Genomic DNA, 19,005 nt, shown 5'->3' with positions numbered 1-19,005 from the left:
AGAACAGTAGTTCAGCTCTCAGCTGACAATATGGAGTCATTTAGTTGTGGAAAGTGTGTGCACAGAGTTTGTCATCTCCAGACAGAAACTGCCTGTTTGAAAGCACTGACATGAATTACAGGGCCAATGTCTCCACTCCAGGATTTACTGCTGATCAGCAAATAAGTGCCTGTTACCATTGATCCCCATTTATAAGTGCTTGGCCTGCCCAGTTTACTGTGCAGGGTAGGAATTGAGGCAGTGTGGAATAGAGGTTGGTGCTCGTGGGGTATTTCAGTAAAGATGTCTGCAAGATGGGGAAAGGCCTGATGTAGGATGTCAGGGATCTGTAATAACAAGGAGAGTAGAAAATATACATTAAGATGGCGAAGAAAAGTATGAAGTCCTCATGCCTTATGGCTGTGCATTTGGGCCAGCACAGTTGTGACATTTGTCATTGTGACAGTTGTCACTGATCGGATACTATTTGTTGCTGTTTATAGTAGGGCAAATAGAAGTTGTGTATTCTTATCACATAGGTTTCAGACATCAGGAACTGTACCACTAAAATCATGTTTTTGACCTAGAAACTTACGCCGGTTAGTACATATTTTAGAAAGATAGGACAGCAAGTCTGTAGCTGTGTCAAAAAAGTAGAAACCCAAGGAAATAATATGCTGGTTTCATGTGCCTTACTTTTTTGTGTTTTATGGGAAACTAGGAGCTAATTTTATCCTCAGAATGAAGCTGAAATAGGCACACGAAAAGTAGAGTGCATCTTTGTGGTCACCTAAGTCCAGTAGTTAAGTATCACTTTTTTCACAAACCACGCACTCAGCTGGTGACTAAAGGCAGCATGGGTCCATAGGCATCTACGCTGCCTCCAGTAGATATGTAAAAACTGCATTTATTGTTGCACTTCCGAGCTGCTCAGCACACATACTGTGCCTGTGCACTTGCCTCCTGGTCCCAGTCATTTGAGTCTTTAGATGAAGGCTGTATTACAAGAACAACAGCTGGAGGTTTTGTTTTGTGTTCTTTCATCTCAATACTGCAGGGAAATGCTCAGCAAAGTTGCACACGCTTTATTGTCTCTAGCAGATATCGCGTACTTGATTACCCTTCAGTGCAGGACTTAGACTTCAATCTGAACGTTTCCTGCTTGCTAGGTCCAGTGACTTTTCACTGAGTTTACAGATGCCTCTGAATCTGAAGCCAGGGGGTTGCATGTGTGTGACTGTGCATGCAAGTAATTCATTCTGTTCGTTTTGGGAGGGAGCCTCTCTGCCTGGCTCAGGTTTGTGAATTTTGTCTGCTGTGTCTTAAGTGTTGTGGTTCCGATACAGACCTAGCTCTCAAGCACACATAGTCTACATACAGTTTTGAGCCATTAGGTGTGTGAGTACTATAGGAGTTGTGTTACATTGTATAAACCATTGAGACTCAGATCTTCTGTGTGTTTACAGTGAAAAATAAGATAAAATATCGAGCCAGTGCCTGCATTAAAATCCAAAAGACTATTCGTATGTGGCTTTGCAAGAGAAAGCACAAACCACGGTAAGAGGATATTTCTTGGTTGAAGAAAACGGATATTTAATCATATTTTCTTGTGAATGTAAAGAAGGGATTTACTATGCTTAACTAAATATATCTGAAGTCATAGGATGATGCTAAGTATGACTGAAAGAAATTTTGAAAGGTGCCGTGTTCTTCATCTCTTTTCCCAAGGATGAACAGACTAAATCTGAACCTTTCCTAAGAGATGTTTGTTTAGCTCTTTGTTCATAAAATCCTTCAGTTATAGCCTGGTTATCAGAAATCCTTAGTTAAGTCTCTGTAAATGAGATTTAGGCTCATTAAGTTTTGTCCTTTACCCTTTCACACCTCTCTTTATAGGCCCCCTTTCTTTTTTATCTTAAAAATAATTGTGTTCTGTCTGTCTTGTCTCCTTTTGAAATTAAGTAATTCCATTAGTTTTAATCTGACTGCATGGAATACCAATGGAAAAACCGCTTTGGTTATTAAGCTCTGCTGACACTTTTTTGCTCTTTGATAGAGATCTGACTCTCGGTTCTTTAATAGTAGTGTTCTTATAAAATATTTTCTTTTGCCTCCTTTGATAGTTATGTTTCATTGTGTGCCTTGGCATTTTTGACCACGTCCCTATGTTATTAAGCTGTTCTGTACTCATCTTTAAGGATTTGATTTACTTTCTAGTCTTTGTGTGATGTTTTCCTGAATCCCAGTTCAGTGGTTTCTGTCTAGGAAGACTGTCTCCACAGAGTTGTAACTTGTATATGTGGCCTTCAGTATTAGTTCTTTAAGAAGCTCCAAGTTTTCCTGGACTCTTATTTTCCAGACTTCCCCCCCCGCCCTGTGGGATCTGATGGGTGGGGTCCCTGCTGTGTAGTTAAGTTTTATCTGATTCAGTTGCTCTTTGAGTAAGTGGCACAACTCAACTTTTTTCCACTCCAGTCAAAATCCTCCGGTGGATACTAATGATATGTTATTGGAAAAAAAAAACAAAAACAACAACCCACGTTAATTCTCAAAATAAAACCACATTATTCCATTTTGAGTCACTGTCTGCGAATCAGTTTTAATTATTATTTGCAAAAGGCTCCATTGCTTAGTTACTTCATGTGATAATGTTTGAATTTCAAAAAAGAGGGTGAGTTTTATCAGAAGGTGTAACTTGTCTCCCCTATCTACTTTAATATAAGTGATTAGTAGTAGTTTGAAAAATACCGCCTTGTGAAAACATCTCGATACAAAGAAACTGTCCTACCTTCACAGCATTGATGGCCTGATAAAAGTGCGTACCCTGAAGAAGAGACTTGATAAATTTAATGAAGTAGTAAGTGTTCTGAAGGAGGGGAAGGCGGAGACAAGCAAGCAGGTCAAGGAGCTGGAGTATTCTATTGATGCTTTGATGACCAAAATTAAGGTATGATAATAATTAGAGAAATAGTTTCTTGTTACTGGAATCTTTTAAAAAAACTTAATCTAAAATAGAAGGCCAGTGTATTTTTCTTAATAGAAAAGACATTTTAATATAGAAGTCTTAATTTTCAGAGGCACTGGGCAAATCCTGTTTACAGTTATTTCTGAACGTAACTGAAGTGAATCCTGAAACTGCATGCGTGCGTCTAGACTGGTATTATTATCTGCATTTTAAAATTGGCACTGGAGAATTTAAAGCAAAAATGCATGTTGATATTGTGAGACAAGCGTTGTTAATAATTTGCTTGTTGATTTTTTTTTTTATTATTATTTTTTTTTATTGGAATAATGCCTATTAGCAATGTTTACAGGGCTGAAACGTACAAGCATTTATCACAGAGTAAAAAGATCTGTATTCCCATTATGAGTTTTTTTCAGACTTGGTAGTAAAGAGAATTCAGCTTGCTGGTTATGTTTCAGGGTCTATAGTACTTAGTTTCTTACCGTAAGAGCACATAGACAAAATGAAAGCAAATTAACAAAATTAACGCTAGAAAAAAATTGATGTGTTGAATTTTTGTTTCATGCAGTGTTACAGCTTTCTCAATGTACTGTATTAAGATTTTTCTATTTAACATCATGGATGAAAAGATGATAGAGTTAACCTGTCCACTTGCAGTTCTCTTTTCTAATAAAAATAAGATAATTTGTTTGTCATCATGATACACCCTCAGAAAAGGTCAGCAAACACCCCGTATTGCAGATTTATTAGTACCCATCAATGTGAATTGTAAAATGAAATTAAATTTTAGCTGTCAATAAGGTTTGAAAGCATACATAGTAAAGGCTATTTTTTAAAGTATTTTCAACCTGTTACTTGCTACTAATACCTTTTTAAAAAAAGTCACAGCATGGTCCAACACTTTTTCTGAGCGTTAGCAGACATATTAAGAGAAACTGCTCTGTGCTATGACGTAAAAGGCAGAGCTGTAAATGACCACTATAGCAGCTAAGAACGCAACACAAAATGCACATAGGAGGCCCTTAGTTTTCATCTTAGCTTGGTAAGAATTATCTTCTGCTGCTTAAAACTGCAAGGTTTAAAAAATTGAAGGCATGTGTTAAAGCGAAGTCATGTTTAATTTCAGTGATAAAATTGAGATTACTTTGTGTGGTTTTATATGAGAAAGGAGAGTAACAGGTCCCTGGGAATTTAGGAAGGAAGGGGAGGATTTGCTCAAGCTCCCCCACCCTGAAGTGTATATATAATTTAATTGTACTACTTAATGCTCTCATTTCACTTAATATTTTTTCAATACACGTTTTTTAAAAGTGAAGTACAAAGGTAAAAGAATATAATCCCCTCTTCATTTTGCAGACCACTATAATGACTAGGGAACAGATACAGAAAGAATATGATGCTTTAGTTAGAAGCTCAGAGCAGCTTCTGAGTGCACTGCAAAAGAAGAAACAGCAAGAGGAGGAAGCAGAGAGGCTACGACGCATCCAGGAGGAGATGGAAAAAGAAAGAAAGAGACGTGAAGAGGAAGAGCAACAACGAAGGAAGGAAGAACAGGAAAGACGTCTGTGAGTCTTGAATAAGTTACTGGTTATAGAATGAGAAGAAACTAAGAAAGGCACTTTAACAAGGTTGTTTTTAATACTCCTATGCTTAAAGAGAGTGACTTGGATTGTACTCCTCGTGTGCTATGAAGTATAAAACATTTCCCTTCCCAGTGTTTTATAAAGTAAGTGTAGTCAGAGTATGGAAGAAATTATATGATGCAGCTGAAAATACAGATGGACTTAGAATGTTTCTTGACTGTACATGTATCAGGACTGTACTGACTTCTGGATTACCATTCAGTTTTGTGGAATATGCTTTCCTATCTCTTGTCCATTTGCATCATAACATGTTTTCACTTCCTTCTCCTCTTTTTAATAGGAAATCTGAGATTGAGGCAAAGAGAAAACAGGAAGAGGAAGAGAGGAAAAAGAGGGAAGAGGAAGAAAAGCGCATGCAGGTTAATGTTTTAGCTGTGTGGGGGTTTTTTTTTGGTGGTGGTGGTTTTTTGTGGTTTGGGTATTTTGTGGTGTTGGGTGGTTGTTTGTTTTGGTTTTTTGTTTTTTTTTTAAAATCTTTTTCACAGCTTAGGTTCTCCACAGAGTCTAATGGCTTCATTTTATAAATGCGTGTCTGAGTCACTCAGCAATGTTGCTTTAGTAGTAAATGTAAGGTGAAAATCATGATTAGGGCATCCCAAGACATCACCTATTTCTAGTCCACATGCAAGTTCAAGTCTATTGAGTAGAGGTGCATTTGTTTTTGAAGGATTTTTAAAGCTATTTTGCAGTTAAAAATACACAGCACTGCAGAATCCTAGTTTAGCCTTTGAAGTTTTTGCAGATGTTCCGTGTCAGCCAGGTTTGGCACTCTTTTGGTAGAAGTCACATCTGGACGCAGGCTGTGTCATGTAACAGCTTAACTGTAAACACTTTCAGAATATTGGTCACAATGAGAGGATACAGGACTGTCTCTAGTAGCCCTTTGACTACATGAATGTAGAATAAATACACACAGTTCAAACCCTGCTCTTCCACCCCTCCCTGATTCCTGGCACTTCTTACTGATCCCATCATGAGCTCACTCTAAGTTGTGTTTAGCCCCTGTAGCCTTGTTTTCCTCTTTTCTCGGAGGTTGCTTGGGTGACCTGGGAGAGCAGTCTCAGGGAGAAAAAGCTTTCCTGTGGGGGCAGTTGTAGCAACTGCAGAGCCATTGTCACTGGTGTTTACAGACTGTTTTAAGCCCTGTCCATGATTAATCAGAAACAGATTTTTTTTTTTTTTTCCCCCTGTATCTTGTCATCCCTGGAGTTAGCCTAGCATTGCTTATCCTTGTGTCTGCATACTCTGTTCTGTCACTTCACCCTCATTCTTGATAAAGAAGTCACTGGAACTAACAGAGAAATGATAGCCTAACTTTTGATGAAAAATGAATCTTTCGTATATTATTGGGTCAGTCACCTGCATCAGAATAGTCAACACTACCAGCTTGCAGAAGTTAAACATAAAGAGAGGAAGCTGCTATTTGGCTAGTCTCTCAGTCATTGCTTGGAGACCATTGCAGATGTAATGTACAGATGTAATTTACACTTTTACTTACAAATGCTGTGTTTGGATACAAAGCTGATACATAACCCAGTAGGGTATTTCTTTCTTCCACATACAGTTGATTACTCATTATCTCTCCTTCTGGTGGTGGTTACTATCAGCTAATCTAAAATCGTTTTCATAGGGTAAAGTCACCGGTGTTACTGCACTGCTTTAGTAGTACAAATTCACGATGATTAGTGGGAAGTGACTTTGTCTCCTTTGTTGACTTTTGGGCCCCAAGAAAGGCACTGCTAAGACTTGGCATGTATGACTTTCAGAAGTATGAATTGGATGGTCGCATTTTACTTACCGTGTGTGTAAGACCCTTTGTTAAGTAATGATGGTAAACCAGACTTACAGTTTTGCTCTGCAGAGGCAGTATATCTGGATTGCTTCTGCATTTTAGTAAGTCGGAATTTTACCATTTGCTTAAATTCAAAGCCAGGTCAGGTCCACAGAGGATTCCAGCATTTGTCTTGATCCCTTTTCAAAATGAACCGTGGACCTACATGCAAAACAATGCCTATTGCAAAGTCCTGTGATGCCGAGTGCAGAATATCAAGGGAGTATTGTGTCAGTGCTATGGAGGAATAACCATATTGCTCCATCATCTGTGTTTTAATGATTCTGCAAACTTTTGAAGTCTAATTTTTGTAATAGCTAACAAAAAGTTTCATGTGTTTTTAAAGGAATAATTGATTGGCAATTTAATTTGAAAAGGTAATACAAATGGTGGATAATAATGATTTGATAAACTATATGAAAACCAAGAAACAATCTGTAGCTGTTTTGTTTTTCTTGGGGCAAACTAAATACTAATGCTGTTACTTTCTCAGTTCTGTGATTTTGCATGTTTTGAAAGCTATAAATATACTACTCAGAATATTTTTCTAATAATTTGCTTATGTAGCATTTTGGGTTTGATTGGCTAAGGTTAAAGGTGTGTTTTTGTAAAACAGGCTGAAATTGAGGCTCAGCTAGCTAGAGAACGAGAAGAGGAAACCCAGCACCAGGCAGTGCTTGAACAGGAACGTCGTGATCATGAACTTGCAATGAGGATTGCCCAGAGTGAGGCAGAACTCATCAGTGATGAGGCTCAGCTTGATTTAGGATTGCGCAGGTATGGCTTTAAGTAGTTAAATTTGTCTCTCTCTTTTTTTTCTTTTTTTTGTCTTCTTCCTAGCCTGATGCCTTTGAGAAGACCACACTCATGTTGTTTTTATATATTTTTGTATTAATTAATGGACCTTTTAAGTCAGCATATTGGAATATTTTTCAAATTAACTTGTGAAATTTGTTAGAAATAGATTGCTTTTGCTTAAAGACTTGCTTCATTTTGTGTCTTGCTACACCAGTAATTTATTAGGTGCTTGTGAATATGACTGCAGTTCTCTTTCTCTTTTTGAGTTCTGGCAAAGATGGCAACCAATTTAAATTATGATTTTTATGACTCATTTGAAGTAGTGAATGGAATTTTTTCAGTGGTAAGTAGTAATAAAGTATACCCTTTCCGGTACTTGATGGTTCCAGTAGTGTAGTGTGAATTAGTGTGTGGTTTGTTTTTTTTTTTCAACAAGAAGTCCTCTTTGAATTCGGAAATAGTAGTTACATCTGTGTCCTGACTGGTAAGTTTACTTGTAAAGTGGGTTGAATATATTTAACATAGATGCATTTGAAAATCAAGCGTTGTCTTAAATGTTTTGTTCTGTTTGAACTTTTTGATGCATCACAACAAGTGCTTGGCTTTTGGTATACAGAACCACGCTGCCTGCAAAGCAGGCGCTCTTCATGTGTAAAGGGTGACGTCTTAGAAGCAACTTATTGGTCCCATAAAAATGGTACTTATTGATCAAATTGCATAAAGGCACCTGTGAAGATGATTGCATCATTGGTGACTTCATTACTGCTAGTCTACTCAGTATGTTGTGGTTGAAAGAGGGGGTGTAAGAAAATCCCAAGTGTTTCCATGGAATTTCAAGCTCCCAGATGTGTTCTCTTTGCTACTCAAATTTTATCTAGATGCATACTTTCTTTTTTAAATAACCGTTATACCTATGTGAGATAGGTAGGTAATTTTTATGTCATGTACAGTACTGATTTTTAGACACTTCCACTAAAATGATGTGGTTTTTCCCTTAGTTATACAATAGCTGTCATATTAGCTCAGATGAGACTGTAACATGCTCAGTTGGATGTCCACTGCTTCACAGACAGCATTCTGGAGATTTTCATACTTTTTCCTGTTTGGATTTTGGTGCAGTTTACCTTTGAAGGTAAACCTAAAGTCACTCAAGTGTTGCAACCAGGCAAACTTCTCTTAAACATGAAAGAAGGGAGGCATTAGACAAGAAGGGCTCAGAGAATGCAACAACTTTTCTGTCAGTGAAGCTGTAATCTCCAGTGTTTCCTACTGCTTGTGGGTGATCCTGGTATTTGTCTTCCTTGTGTAGTCCTGGAATGGATGATGAGCCAACCGTCCTGATAATTGTGACTGCCAGTTGTTCTCTGCTGTGTAGCTGGCAGTAGGAGAATGAAGACTGTTTTTGAATGATTGGAAGGTGAAGAATGGTCTGAAGAAGTTAACATAGCAATGTAAATCCTTTCTTGAACAAGATAATATATAAATCTAGAAAAAAGTAGTAGAGAGATATATTTCTGCTTATATGAGATTTCTTTTTAGCTTGTTAGCAAATTTTTTAATTTGTTTCTGCAGTCTACTTCAAAGAGTTTTAAGCATGTCCAAAAATTGAAGAAAATGCTTTTAATTGTACCTTTGCTTTGATTTTGTTTTGGTTTGTTTAAAAACAAACTAAAACCTTTCCCAGACCCCAGTATCTTCTACTGAAATGCGAGGGTAGATATCCACATAACTGCAGTAATTGCCTTAAAGGTAGAAACTGTGGGAATTCTTCTCTGAAATGAAAACTATTTATCAGTTTGAACAAAACATGTAATTTAATAATTTAAACATACATTCTCAGGACTTATTTTAACTGATGTGAATTATAATTTTACTAGAGTCTAAGTTATATTCTTCCGTCTTGTGGATTCGAGACTTGCATATTACCATATGATACACTGAAATCACTGTGACTTTTATATATGTGTATTCCCTTTTCTGTTAAATTTTGCTGTAGTAAGATAAAGCATGTATCTCTCCATACTGAATTCATGCAGTATACTGGTTCTACAGTGTTTTCACACGATTTCGCAAAAAATCGTTTTGTGCTTACATGTTGGCATGAAAAGGGAATTTTCCATTGTGCTGTACTACCTGTGGACTGAAAATAGTAAGAACAAGGTGATTTTCATGTGCCACTTTGAAGAAACTGTTGTATTTTGCTCATTTTTAAGGAACGTGTGATACTTGCATGTTGTCATATTTGAAAATGAGTAGCCTCTACTTTATTTCTCTTTCTCCTCAATGTCTTCTCACATTCAGCATTAGTTTTCATAGATATGTAAAAGTTCATAGATATTAATAGTTTCTTTGAGAAATACACTTGTTGACCCTTGTCAAAGAAGAAAAGTTGTTTGTTTTGGCAGTAGATCCAGCATTTTTATTTGCGCTTATTCTGTGCTGGATATGCTGGGCCTCTCCTAGCTTCGTCCAATTTTATTACTCATCCGCGATTTGAAAGCACGTGTAATAAGAGATTGAATGCACCTAGGGGTAAATTAACAGAACTGCTTAGCAATTAGGTAAAAAATTAGTTAAATAATTGGTATCTGTCTTTGGCTGTGCAATATTTTTTATTTCTGTGGCTTATTGAAACATATAGTATAGCATGTAGCACCAAAATAAGCCAGCCTCAGTGAAGGTGTTGTGAGTTTATCTGTTCTGTGCATTGCATTAGAACAATCCAAATAAGTTCTAATTTGTAGCATATTCAGTGCTACATTTGTGCATGTGGGTCTTCACTATGGCAGTTAGACTCGTGTGTCTTCTCACAGCTTGCATGCAGATGCTATCTGTCCTGTTCCCAGAGTAGCTACATGAGGATTATTGTTCTTTCTTGTAATATGTTTATCCAGGAATAATCTTCAATTTTGAAAGATGGGGTGGAGGAGTAAAAGGGTGGAGGAAGTTTTTGCTTGTACATTTTTTCCAGGTTACCTTATCTTTTTAAAAATAATATAATACTCATGATTGAATGAGAAAGATGAAGAAAAAGGCCTATATAATCCCATTTCTTAGTAAGAAAAAATAAAAAATATAAGTTCAGACGATTGTGAATATGATGTGAGAGAGCAGGAAATACTATGACCCACCTTTTTCCACTTCAGATTATTAGAAAGGTAACAAGGAAGTAGTCTATCTAACATAAATATCTTCTATTTGCAGAGCCAATGGAACAAAGCTGCAAATGACTGCGTATGGCATTTTTTTCCATTTGAATGCTCTAATAGAAAAAAAAAAGTAACACTAATTAATTCAAAGGAAATTTATATTGTCCTCTTAATTTACTAATACCCCATAAAAATCTTTATTAGTGTGCATCTGTAAACTTTAAATCAGTTTGTAATACCTTACACCCACTGCTTTTCTCAAGTCTAATAAGTAAGTTAATAATCTAATATATCTAATAATATCTATTTAAAGATGATTATATAATTAATGTAAATTTTTTCACATACCATCCATTTTCACTGCCCTGTGTGATTTATTGCTCTTTACAGAATCAGGATTGTGTATATATATTAAAATGAAACTTATTTAAAATAAGTAGCCAATTTTTTTGTGCACTTGAATTAGCTTCAGTTTGGTTGGCAAGAGACGATCACAGTTGTGAAGGCTGTTTTTATATTAATGTGTTTGGTTTATGCGTATTTATCAATTTTCTTATAGGGAACAAATGGCCACAGAAATGTCAGAAATATTGTCTAGGTAGGTGAGAAGACAACACCAAATGAATCAATCATTTTATAAAAAAAAAATCACACATTAAATGGGTTGAATTATTATGGAATGAAAAATAATGGAATCTGGGTTTTTTTTAAGTGGTTATCAGATAAGTAAATTATTTCTTTGAGATAACTTTCCTTTACCAACACTTCTTTCAGCAGTTATTTTTCTGCTATTTTAATTGATTATATAAATAAAAAGAATAAGACTAGTTCACATATCCTGGTATTTTGTGTAATTTTGATAATGTTGCTCCAACTTTCTTCTCTTTTCACCTTTCTTATGATAATAGAAAACTGGGCTCTGCGTCTTTCAAAGGAGGATTTCCACAGATTCAACACAGTTAATGAAGTTATGTAATGTTAATGTAACTGTTAGTGCTTCTAATAAGAGTATATTCTAGTTATAATTTCCTTCAAATAAAAGCAGTTTTGAAAATTACCATGTTAAAAGCATATTAAAACCCCTCTTAAGATATCTAAACAAAATCCCCTTCTACAATTTCTTGAATGCTTATGCAAGATTTTATGCTCGGTGGAGGAGGAAAGGAGAATGCAGGTTTAGATCTGAACGCAGTTCTGCTGAAACAGTGTCATACTAGTTTGTTTCAGAATACTCTGTTGAAAGAAATTCATATTAATGTCTTCCATATCAGTGAATAATTAAAAAATGTTTTGTATAACTTGAGGACAAAAATAACCATTTGATATTCATTTGCTGAAATTTACATAAGAATCAAAATTTTTCAGAGTTCTTAAAAGTGGATCTGTTGTTAAACAAGCTACTATGCTGTGTATATATAGTCTGAAGATGATGTCTCACGATTGATGGTTTTTCTAGTTGTAGTATTGTAATTGGGAACGCAGCTGTTAACTAAATTTCTTTCTTGCAGTGGCATTTTAAGAATAGAAATAAACAATGTTGTGTGTAATTAAGTTAGCATGTGAATTTAGATGGCTCGATTGTATTGCATATATTGACATAGTTCCAATGACAATGGCCAATTCTTAATGTGCAAAAGAACCATAAAACGTCGGGGCAAAATCAGAGGCTCTGTGTTTTGGTTGAATTCAAAACATGATATTTCCTACTGCATGCTTGTTTAACTAAATTTTTTTCACTTTTCATATATTGGAGGCTTTTGACTTGAGACTGATTTTTTTTTTAAGTCTGAAAATACTGTTTATGATATATAACTTTGTCAGAAGTGAGGCAGTGAAGACTGATTGTCAAGTATGATCCTTCTCTTACTGCTAGACTGTTGTGCTTAAGGTCATGTAGAAAACGAAAGAGTGATCTGCAGAGCACAGAGTAGTACTGTAATGGAAAGGCTAAGCCATTCAATTGGATTAGCATTCTTAAAGATTACTAGTTTAACCAGAGATCTTACAGCCTAGTTCTGCTGCTCTAAATTATGTAGCAAACTCTTAGAGTGGTGGTGGGTAGTGTTGCTAAATAAGGAAAATCCTTAGGATTTGTCAAATTGGGTTCAAGAAGGTTAGACACCAAGCAGCGGAAATTACATTTAGCAGCAATCCTTTAATGTCCTACAGGTATGCCAATGATAACGAAATATTAACATGTATATTTTGAAGGAGACTGTGTACTCATTTGTTTTACGCTTAGGAGTAGTGCTAAGGGTGAGGAAAAGTTCCTGTCCCTTAGCTAAGTATTGATTAAAAGTCAAAGAGGTAATTTTCTGTGTCAGACTTGTCACATACCGTAACTGGAAGCTGTGTGTTGAGTCAGATTAGTAGTATGAGTAGGCATAATTAAGATGATGCTGCAATGAACAGTACAGTTCTGTAGTCTTAATTACATTTGAAGAGATGGTTTAGTTGCTATTAAGAAGAACATTTGATTAAACAGGTTGTTATATTCTATGAAACTTGAAAATAAATTGCAGTTGTGATCTCTGCTTTCAGAACTGCTACATCTACATAGAGAAATTTTTCACAGAAAATGTATTTATAACCTATTAACTAAAAAGGGAAAATAAAAAGGGAAAATAAAACTTCATAGTCCCACATGAGACCTTTATGGAAAAATAAACTTTAAAATAATGTTAACTGGATTATAAATACTGTAATAATCTAACAGTCCCACAAAGCTATTGCTGCACAAACAGACTAGCTGAAAAGGCCTGGTTTCTTCTGTTTTTTTCTCTTGTGAATTTTTAACATGACATATTGCATCAAGTAGTTTGTTACCCTGTGAAAGATCTAGTTTCTTCTGAACAAATCGTCTCAGATCCTGAAAGATAATTCAGTTTGCCTCTTGTTCTTAGTCATGGGCATTAGCAGTGGTTGGTAAAATCCGTGCGTCTGTTCTTGAATTCCTTAGTGCTTAAAAACTATTCTGCTGGTCACTGAATGTTGGAGTGTTTTGAACTTAGTTTATATCCAAATAATCTATGGGAAGTTTGCCATTCCTAAGGGAGATATCTTCCACTTCTTATCCACGCCATTTTTAAGAAAAAACAACCAAAACCAATTCACGTTTATCTTTATACGTATACATGTGATGTTTGTTTGTTACATGGATAACCTTACACATACTGTTAAAGATGATGTACATTTTGGTAATAATTTCTCACTTGCATTTGCTGTTGACTTTATTGCATACTACCTACATGACGAACACCTTTTGCCTTTGAAAAACACTGTTTCTAGATGAGTCTTTTTATACTAGTCAGCCTTTCTTCTGAGTGTTTTTCTTTTCCTTGGTAGCTCTTAATGACCACCCCACCCCCAATAAATATTGCAGTTCTCAAACAGCTACTGTACAATTAATATAGAATTAATTTGATTTCTTCTCTGAAATTAGTCTTTCGTCATAGACGTGAAATATTTTCTCTAGTCTTGGAACAAGGATTTTGTTTTAATCACGTTTTGAACAGCAGAGGAAACACCTTTTCTCCCTTCTTGTTTTTTTTCTGAAATATTTTTCCTCATCTGTTTTTCGAATGGAACTAAAAATGTGTATGACCACTTTTTGTTGTCTGTATTCTGCATCTTGACTAGTACCAAGAAAAATGTACATCAGCATGTGGTGAAGTACACATGAATAGAATATGCATCTTTTCACACATGAACGCTAACTATTAATGACAATTCCTTTTAATCTCTAGGCAACCAATCAGATTATTATATGATATTGGACGTAAAAGATGCCTTCACTTTTTCTTAATCATTTGAACCTCTTGAAAATAAAATGGTATTTTGCATTTACATTCAGTCCCTCTGCTGCTGATTTTCATTGTAATAAGCATGCTGCAGTGTTGGTAGTGTGATCTGTTCCTCCCATTGTAACAATTTCTGTTTTATACTTGAAAAAATGCATATATATTTTTTTTTAATAATTGTAGGAGTCCTTCAGTTCAAGCCACGAAAGCTGCTGCTGGTACTAAGAAGCACGATCTCAGTAAGTGGAAATATGCAGAGCTTCGTGATACAATCAATACATCCTGTGGTAAGTTGTTTGGGTTTTTTTTCTGATTTGAGAAGTCAAGTTGTAGTTGTATGAAAAGTGTTACTTTCTTCCTATGAGAAAGATTAAAAACTTGCTCGTTAATTTATTCAGGTTTGAATGAATGTCAATTTTAAAAAGTTGTTACCCCAAAGAGAACAGCAAACTTAAGTTATTTCTGTACCGAGTAAAGAGTTTGCTGTTTGCTTTGTTACCTCTTTTACTGATTATGTATTTCTGGTGTTAAACTGCTTGGGCCATAAAATGCATATTATAATTTCTTAATTAAATCATCTCAGTTTTGTGTATTTCCACAAGGCAAATAATAGTTATTATGCTTTACCTAGAACTTGTGTGTTCTAAGAAAGTCTTTGCTATTGCTTCTTGCTATCAGCAAATCACAAAAAGCAAATACGTCGTGTAAAGCACAGAGTAAAATGCTTTCTGTCTTAGAGGTTCAGATCATTATTTAATTTTCAAAATGTGTAACTTCATTTGGGAAGCTCATAGTTGGGACATTAGTTAATTTTTCCCCCAGTGTTATGAAGATAGAAGCAGATAAGAATTATTCCTTTATTAAATATTACTGTTTCTTCCTGCTTCTGATTGAAAGCAGTTGGTTGATTTCTGATTTAAGATAACTCAGAATTTCTCCCTGGATGTAGAAATTGGAAACAAATCCATTCTCTTTATTTGTATTTAAAACCCAAAGTTAGCTCCAAATTCTAACTGTGTCTCTATTATTTTCACACGTGCAAACTGGAGCAATGTTTTCAACTGAATAGGTGGTGCAGTAATACATGGTGCTAATGTGTGTTCATCCCTGGTGAAGCCAGTATGGATGCTCTTACGTGACTAAAATGTCTTGCAATCATTCAGTCTCTTAGTATCATGAAATTCAGAAAGTGGAAAAAGAACCTAGATCTGAGCAGTCAAATTCATAGAATCATAGAATGGTTTAGGTTGGAAGGGACCTTAAAGATCATCTAGTTCCAACCCCCCTGCCATGGGCAGGGACGTCTCCCACTAAATCAGGTTGCTCAAATCCTTATCCAGCCTCGCCTTAAACATCTCCAGGGACGGGGCCTCCACAACTTCTCTGGGCAACAAATTGCTGATTTTCTTTTTTTCAGTTGCAGAAATAAAGTTCAGCAGTGAAAGTTTATCCGGTTTTGTACTGCTTGGCTTGTGATAATGCCAACAGACAAATATAGCAAAGGGAAGATCTTATTTGTAGCATTTCACTGCTCCAAACGTTACAGTAGAACAGCTACTTTGGGGACTGCCATTCCTCTAAAGGAGAAAATGATATTTAGCACTCCAGGGATCTTTCTGGGCCATAAAATACAGGCCCTGTTGCTGCAGAGCGAGGGTTGAGTGTATTATAACATATTATTGTTGCAAACTGATCTAAAATTATGTACCTATCAATACAGAAAAACATTTCATAAATATTTTTTCTGATTTTTTTTCCCTACTCCTCCCTTCCTTCCTTTCTGATTTTTGAAACAGATATTGAACTGTTGGCGGCTTGCAGAGAAGAGTTTCACAGAAGGCTAAAGGTGTATCATGCTTGGAAATCCAAGAATAAGAAACGCAATGCGGAAACGGAACAGCGTGCTCCCAAATCAGTCACAGATTATGGTGAGGAGAGTTAATTATGTGTTTATAATAATACAAATAATAATTTTGGTGACAGTATTCTAAAGAAAACACTTCTAGCATTAATTTTGGTTTGGCTAGGTTGAAGGAAATTCTTGGGGGTTTTAGAGTATTTTTATATTGATTTAAAGTAAATTTTTTTTAAAAGATTGTAACTGGCAAATACTTTGCAAAAAATAGAATACTTTCAGGGGACCCAGATACATGTGAATAGCTCTCCCTAAAACCTCTTCTCATACAAACTCACATCTGTTAAAAATGGTTCTTGATTTGGTGTTGCAGTTGCTGGCATTTTTGCTAAATGTTTGTTGGTATTCTACTTAAGACTAAGAAAGATAATTTTCTGTTTAGGAAACTGTGCTTTGCATTTTGAGACTTTTTTTTAGGTTTGTTCATACTAGTTCTGACCTCTGCAATTACAAATGTTGATTTCTGGGAGTAGTTAGTGATAGTTCAGAACAGAGAATTACACCTAAGGATAGAATAGGGATTCTAAAAATAGTTCTTAAATAGTCCATCTATCAGAGAACTACATGTGGGTTTTTTGGTGCTGCAAAAAACAAGATTGGAAGGAATCATGCTCTGTTATGTAGTTCACTGTTACATCTGGGGTCCAGAAAAAACAAAAAGTATTGGTAATGAGGTTTGGGGTTTTTTTTAGGCTTTTATTTTTTTCATAAGATACAGATATATAGACATAGATGTAGCTACTTCTTAAAGATGCTAATAATTTCCTCATTTACATTACTTGTAAGCTTTATATATTTCAGGCTACATTCTCTTTTTTTAAAATTCAATAAGTGTTGATACTGCAATTTTTGATGATAGGATGACAAATTTTGCATAATCCCTGCTTTCTTATTAGACTGTCATTTTGCTGATTTTACAGTTAGGTGTTTATTGTCAACACAATGTTGTAACGAGAATAAGTGACTGTCTTTTAAATTCAACAAGAAGGTGTAGGAGTTACCTTGTTTAACACTTCTACACCTGAAAACTAGGTGCCCAGTTTCTGGAGTGATGTTTGTAGAGTGGATTGTTACTCTTTCGCCACCACCACACCCCCCTAAGTCCAGTGATCATCTGTTATAAAAGTAAACTCAGAAATGAACAGAATCACAGCAAACATATAATAATTTAGTCAGATCTTTCCTGATGTCTTCTGGTGCCATGATTCTTCCTGGCCGCACAGTTAATGGGAGATGCAGAGGAAACTGAACATGGGGAGAATATGCTCTCCCCAAAGTCCCATTAGCCTGGGATTAGAGCATTGTCTGGGATGTGGGGGATACGGGTGCCAGTGTTAGTTCTTATACAAATGTTTCTCCTTCCCCTTGATTGATATACTGAGTTATACATTGCTTGAGCATTACCTGAAAATTTGAGCTTTTCAGGGGACTTTGGTACAGCTATATGACAGGTGAAATCTGAACCCCTGAAAAAGATATTATTAAAGAATGGGTCGTTGTGGCCATGCCTAGCAAAGTGATTTTAAGAAAGCTTATGACTGAAGCAGCAGGAAAAGGCATTTGAAGCAACTTCTGCAAAGTGATAAGATGCTTTACACTTGAGCTCGCAAATTCTGTCTGGAGCTAAATGGGTAAAATAAATACTCGTGCACAATATTGCTGATGGTAGGTATCAAAGAGCAGAAAATATTTGGATTTGTGCAAATAAAACTTGGAATATTCATGGTCTTATCACGTTTAGTTAGACACAGCATTCTTTTCAATGTTTTTCATTGCATTTTTTTACTTTTCTTGAAATATTGCTTAGTATTTCTGAAGAAAAGTTAGAACATTGCAGTTCAGAAGAACTGATAGTGACCTTTAGAGACTTGCTAATGTCAGAAGTAATTCTTTCTATTGCAAATTATTATACTACATGGGCATTTCACATCTACCTATTATAATCATCTGAGAAGACAGTACAAAGGAACACTGATTTCTTACATGTTTAAGCTAAAAGTCTTTTGGTTGTTAGTGGATGTGTGCTTTAAATGATGTGGTTTCTCCTTTCTGTCTCTTCACTGATGTCATAGAATTTTACAGGTATCCTTTAATTAAATTCATACATTCAGTATGGAAGCTGAACGCTGATTTGTGTGTTATTGTTGGAATAGGCAGACTTGGTATTAATAGAGGTGTGGAATTTTTTTTTTTTAGCAGAAATGTCAAAAATTAAAAGTACTGTGTTATTTAACTAGCAGATTTGTTACAGCAATCTGTGCTTAGCATGTATACAACTGAGTTTTTGTCACAGGCATCGCAAATCATTGAAGTAATCAATTTCAAAATTAAATCCTGATGAAAACAGAAGCAGTTGGAAATCTGTGAAACTTGAGGAAAGGAGACATTTGTATATGTCAGAGGGCAGAAAATGAAATACTGAGCTCAACATCTGTATTTATTTTCTAACTAGATTTTCCATTTGTCTGTCATCAGAATTGGTGAAAAATGTTGAGGTAACTATAACTGATAAAGGATCAGCACTTAAATGTTTTGTTCAACATGTAATATTTGTTCACAGATTTTGCACCATTTTTGAGCAACTCACGTAAGTGGGGAGATGGTTATTTAAGCTAACTTTGAAGAATAGGAACACTTGAGAGCCCTATACTAACATTAATTAATCCAGTGTTTTGCTACACGGTGCACATAGAATTTAATTGTTAAAAAAAGTTATTTTACAATTTAGCAGTCTTTTTCAACTGATGGTAATTATATGTTACTCTAGTAATGTATGAATGTACTTTACTGCTTATTTTTGTGAGATCCTACCCATTTGAGCGGTTATGGGAAGGGAGAATGAAATAACCTTTTTATGTAGGTTATTTGAACGTATAATCTCCCACTTCTTTTCTCTTTTCTCCCCCTACCTACCCCCCACCCCCC

At 35.5% G+C, this 19,005-nt stretch overlaps 1 protein-coding gene across 1 annotated transcript in view; it reads left to right on the top strand.

Annotated features, from left to right (window-relative positions):
• The window catches only part of MYO6 (myosin VI), an 82,297-nt gene that overhangs the window by 59,357 nt on the left and 3,935 nt on the right, over window positions 1-19,005 (top strand). Inside the window, 10 exon segments of the mRNA XM_009895762.1 lie at window positions 1,446-1,536; window positions 2,776-2,926; window positions 4,301-4,509; window positions 4,868-4,946; window positions 7,035-7,195; window positions 10,421-10,450; window positions 10,925-10,963; window positions 14,349-14,452; window positions 15,962-16,093; window positions 18,641-18,667. Of these exon segments, the coding sequence (XP_009894064.1) occupies window positions 1,446-1,536; window positions 2,776-2,926; window positions 4,301-4,509; window positions 4,868-4,946; window positions 7,035-7,195; window positions 10,421-10,450; window positions 10,925-10,963; window positions 14,349-14,452; window positions 15,962-16,093; window positions 18,641-18,667 (1,023 nt within the window).

This window comes from Charadrius vociferus, unplaced genomic scaffold, assembly GCF_000708025.1.
Source record: "Charadrius vociferus isolate BGI_N301 unplaced genomic scaffold, ASM70802v2 scaffold362, whole genome shotgun sequence".
Classification (NCBI taxonomy): domain Eukaryota; kingdom Metazoa; phylum Chordata; class Aves; order Charadriiformes; family Charadriidae; genus Charadrius; species Charadrius vociferus.
Note: the sequence above shows the minus strand (reverse complement) of the source record. Positions and strands in the feature narration are given on the sequence as shown.